General features: G+C 42.4%; 1 protein-coding gene across 6 annotated transcripts; it reads left to right on the forward strand.

Moving 5' to 3' along the window:
• The first annotated feature begins 506 nt into the window (after nucleotides 1–506).
• Nucleotides 507–1,932, forward strand: LOC147461996 (cell growth defect protein). 6 transcript variants are annotated; one of them, XR_015187664.1, is made up of 6 exons: nucleotides 507–711; nucleotides 804–890; nucleotides 958–992; nucleotides 1,335–1,422; nucleotides 1,522–1,607; nucleotides 1,687–1,932. XR_015187664.1 is itself a non-coding variant. In XM_086509462.1 (6 exons), the coding sequence occupies exons 1-5, from the start codon at nucleotides 622–624 to the stop codon at nucleotides 1,580–1,582; spliced, it is 372 nt and encodes a 123-aa protein (XP_086365588.1). In that variant the 5' UTR covers nucleotides 518–621; the 3' UTR covers nucleotides 1,583–1,607; nucleotides 1,687–1,932. The 6 variants fall into 6 exon arrangements, 4 of the variants coding, with proteins under 4 accessions (XP_086365590.1, XP_086365588.1, XP_086365587.1 ...); XM_086509462.1 differs by having other exon boundaries at nucleotides 518–711; nucleotides 1,511–1,607; XM_086509464.1 differs by having other exon boundaries at nucleotides 1,522–1,932.
• The last annotated feature ends 2,724 nt before the right edge of the window (nucleotides 1,933–4,656 follow it).

Genomic DNA, 4,656 nt, shown 5'->3' on the forward strand with positions numbered 1-4,656 from the left:
TATTCCATGCCTGCAAAGAAAATGTGTGGAATAATGGAAGATTAACAGAAGCCAGAATCAATGCATGACTCTAGCATCCTTAGCAAACCAACTCTAGCAGTAGAACTACTAGAACCTTTACCATCATCCATAGAACATGTATCCATAAAAACCTTGTCTTACATCATAACCGTGCACAATGTTCCAAACACCCTTTGCAACAAGGACATGTTGCATCATGTATGTCCAAAGTGGATGGTTGTCGAAGTTGCCACCTACCAAAATGGAGTAGTGCATTTGCCAATATAAGACCTAGAGTTACAAAGTAAAAGGTAGAAGGAAGAGAATTAAAGCATACACTATTGAATTGAGAGGTCTTATAAAAACGTCCACATGGTTCTAAATTCTAATCAACTCTTCGTCTTTGCTCATAACACTACTCTCTCCAGAGGCTCTGGGAGTAGGTAGATATTCTGATTTAAAACTAAAACTCGTTGGAGAGGGGGTTCCTTATGAATAACAACCTTAAAATTACCCCTTCTTCCTCTCTCTCTCTCTCTCTCTCTCTCTCTCACTCTCATATATCGACAGATCTGCTCTTCCTCTCTCTCTCTCTCTCTCTTTCTTTCTCATCGAACAGGGATGTCGCGTGCCTCTGGATGGTTGTGGGCGAGCGCGGCAGGCTGCGCTGCTGCCACGTCCGCTGTGCTTGCCAAGCTTCTCTCCCCACAAGTAAGCAACGCGCACACCCAAAGCTTCCTTTACTACTATTCTTTCGTAGATCCTCACACCTCTCTCCCTCCTTGTTTCGTGGGATGGAGCAGCTTCTGCCGCTGTTACGGGTGCTGGGCTATGGCGGTGTCGTCCTGCTTAATGTTTTGATGTGGAGCTGCTATGTACGGAGCCTCAAGGTTCTCTCTTCCCTGCAGGCCACCGTAGTCAATTTTGCATCCAACTTTCTCATATCCGGACTTGCAGGCTACCTCTGCTTCTCCGAGCATTTACCACCCCAGGTCCTTTTCTTCTCTTCTTCTGTTGCACCTTTGCGCATATGATGTGCTTCGTAGAGATGACAGTGAAGGAGCATGCGACACATTTTGTTCTTCTGGCTTTGTTAAAACTCTGAAAGGGAAGAGCATACACATATATATACAGTTTTAACACATGTGTGCATGCATATATGACACATTGCACACAAATAGGAGACTCAAAAGTGTGCGTGCGCATGCACACACGCATCCACGCATGTGTGCACACACACATGAGTGCAAATCTTTTGGACCATCTTTTGGAAAGGGTAGGCTTGCTAAACGGAAAGAGCTACTGCTGTTATTCAACACATCATTTGTATGCAGTGGTTTTTGGGAGCGTTCCTTATTGTTACCGGCATTGTACTCCTTAGTGAGGCTGATACGTCGAAGGAAAAATCCAAAACCAACTGAGGTTTGTGTTTTTACTAGGCTAGTCCTCAAGCCCTAACCTTTTTATTGGCTTTACAGGAGTTTTAACTCATGTATTGGTTTTTGAAAAGGCTGGATATAGTTTTGTTGAGAAGCTCTTCTTCGCAACAACAAGTGAATGCGACCAGCAAAGGCGCGCATGAGCACCCAACATGTGGTTTCTACATGGTAAAAACTTGGCAATATGCTCAGTCTTGCTCTCCCAATGCTACAAGATGTCAAGACACATTTTATTGGTGCGATACAGAAGCTCGCAATATTCAGAAAAAAAGAGAATTTGCAGAAAAGAGCTGTAAAAAAGGCAGGACGAGGAAGAATTTCAGTAGCCTTATGTTATGTGTACACATATAGTAGGTGACAACTCTGTGCGAGGATAAAAAGTGCATTTTTTATCAGCTTGCTAGATGTTAAATATGTGTGCGCTACATGAGCTGTGATCTAGTCTGTTAATGACATTTATGCAGTGGAAAAATTTTGTAGAAATATTTTGCCACCTTCAGAGATGCTATTCAGTGTAAGAATATGCCTCCCCTTTGAAGAATGGCTTGTGGGGCGATTCTTAAGGTCGATGTGGGGGTAGGTATATGGCAATGGCTTCCAATTCGATAGCAGGGCACTTCCTTTACCATCTTTAGCCGCTTAGCTTTGTTTTATTGAATGTTTTGAGCGCAATGCAATGCAGAAGTGGACCTGTGTTCTCTGCTGCCAGCATCTCAACTCAATGCTTAAGGTAAACGAAGAGTTGTGATGGATGTTATAAAGAGCAGGCAGGGCTAATACTAGTGTAATAGGGACTTCGTTTAAGAACATTTTCAGAGCCTGCGTTCCAAGGCCTTAAGACATTCATCAATAACTTCAGTTAGCCATGCCAAAGAATGATTGGTGGTCTTCTGCTCGAACAGGAGCGTCGCTAGTTGGACAAAAGATCACTTTTGGAACAATCAACAAAGAATCCATTTGAGTTCTTCCTCTTTTCTTTTGTATGCGTGGATCTGCCTCTTGTTATTTCTGTCTCCTGAACCCTCAAACCTCTCTCTCTCTTTTCTCTATTTAAGTTTTTGAATGCCCAAAAGAGAATAGACAGTGCGGTAGAATCATGTCCTTCAAAGGAGGAATTGGCTCCCTTGAAAAATAGTACTATGGTACAACACTGCTAGACCATTCAAAAGCCATGCGTCATTGTGGACAATAATGACCTTTGAGGATGACAGCACCGCTTCAACTGGTCGTTCTATAGCCTGTGCACAATCTCACCTGCAAGCAAGGGCTTATTGCAATTGAAACCAATTTATGAAGTGGACGTGGTGTAACTAGAACCAATTCAAGAAGTGGACTTGGTGTAATAGGACAGTTTTAGGGGAGGTGCATCGAAGGCACTTCCTGTTGAGACTACAAGATAGGAGAGCTTCCAAGCTCTGTGAAAACTCACACGGGTGTCGCCCTTGATCCTTACATTGAGAGGAAAAACGAGGATTCACTTGGATACCTCTTTCGGTAGAGCCTTGGAAGAAACATCAGTGGTTTGGAGGAGAGAGAGTTTCTATTGGCAAGAGTGGACGGCTTTTGGCTGAAGCAGACGATCGAATGGGCATAGTCAAGGAGTTGATGTCCACTTTGTGGATTGGAAGAAGGCAGAGAATTACTTGTTGGTGCTACTACTACCAAGGCAGATCCAATATATCTAAAATGTGACATTGTGAAGGGTACCCCTCTCTTGATGTAGCCCTTAATTGCATCACAATCTTGAGTAGGGATGGACTTAATCCTTGAATAGGTGTAACCAACAAGGGGACATGAAATAAATGACTTTTGGCATGAAAATACGGTTTGCTCCCATGAGTGGGAAACTTGGTTCTTGACCTCATTAGGCTTGCCTGCAGCTAGAGGCTTTTTTTCCCTATTGGCCGGCTCTAGCCCCAAAGAGAGAAAAAGTAAACAGCAAAACTTGAACCCATGGCAGATGTGGAGACAACCTAGTGCGCTGAGTATTCGGGAAAAATCATTTTTCCAAACATACAAATTTCCTTTCCTTGAGTTTGCCAAGAGGAAAATTAGGGATATTTTTGGGTTTTTACACTAATTTCTTTATTTTGGGATGGAATTTCTCTTGCCCTCAATCTGCATTTTTAAATTGGAAATGGCAGGATATTAAGTAAAGACACATTTTTCCCGAACACTGGTTGAGTAATCTTGCAAAGGTTTCTTATGTAGTGCTTAATGAATTCTTCGCATGCTTGGGACTATGAGCTGCTCGTTTTTATTTTTCAATATTGTGTTTAGTTCCTCGATTTGTTGGACATATGTAGCCTTCCTTCTCTAGTGTTGAACAACATTTCTCCTGTTTTTAACCTATTTTGAGCACTTCAATTGCAATTAACATAAATACATTGGTAGTGTGGAAGCGGATTAGATCCAATATCTATGTACCAACTTTTTTGCAAGCCTCTCTCTCTCTCTCTCTCTCTCTCTATTTGTACGTGCGCACACACACAAGTGTTTGTGTAATAGACTTGGACACTCCAAATCAAAGATCAATTGCAACACACGTAAGGGATTTGCAAACAATTGAATAAACTTGAATAGAGGGAGGGAAAGAACATGAGAATCGACATGGCATGGCGAAGTTTTGAGCTAAGATGCATTGGCCCAAACATTGGAGTCCCTTTCGATATTCTTTATTATTACTTTGCAAGAGTACAATGTTCGAGGGTCCTCTCTCTCTCTCTCTCTCTCTCTCTCTCTCTCTCTCTCTCTCTCTCTCTCTCTCCAAGTGCTCCCAAGCCAATTTGGCTAGAGGCCTTGGCAATTTATTTTAAGACCCTTGGCCAAAAGAATATATGAAAAGCCGTGTTCCCAAAAGCAGTAACCCAAAAATTTGGAGCCCCATGGGTTGAAGCGTAGAATGCGGATGTCCATATAGTGCCACATCGCTCGTCAACAAAAAACATGGGACGTTCATACAATAGTGCCATATCATCAATTCTACATAGATTTGGGTCCTTTGCTTTATTCTTAAGGGCTTTAAGGGAATAGGTTTAAAAACCTAACTGCTTCAGGCCTCTTAGCCATAGTATGTATGTTGATAAAACTTCTTCTGCTTCTTTTTATTAGGATTTAAGCCCCTCTAATGGGTTCTGCTAGCTAGGCCGTGCCACGTGTATGCCACATCATCAGTTTGTGACATACCCCCCTCTTGAAGGAATTGTAATTGCTCTCG

The sequence above is a fragment of the Adiantum capillus-veneris genome, chromosome 3 (genome assembly GCF_014529385.1).
Source record: "Adiantum capillus-veneris isolate H3 chromosome 3, ASM1452938v2, whole genome shotgun sequence".
Lineage (NCBI taxonomy): Eukaryota > Viridiplantae > Streptophyta > Polypodiopsida > Polypodiales > Pteridaceae > Adiantum > Adiantum capillus-veneris.

What these genes read in the sequence shown, in the direction of transcription:
- LOC147461996 (XM_086509462.1), top strand. Translation starts at nt 622, where the DNA reads ATGTCGCGTGCCTCTGGATGGTTGTGGGCGAGCGCGGCAGGCTGCGCT. An exon ending in CCAAGCTTCTCTCCCCACAA is followed by an intron (nt 712 to 803) that starts GTAAGCAACGCG and finishes GGGATGGAGCAG; the next exon opens with CTTCTGCCGCTGTTACGGGT. An exon ending in AAAATCCAAAACCAACTGAG is followed by an intron (nt 1,423 to 1,510) that starts GTTTGTGTTTTT and finishes GTTTTTGAAAAG; the next exon opens with GCTGGATATAGTTTTGTTGA.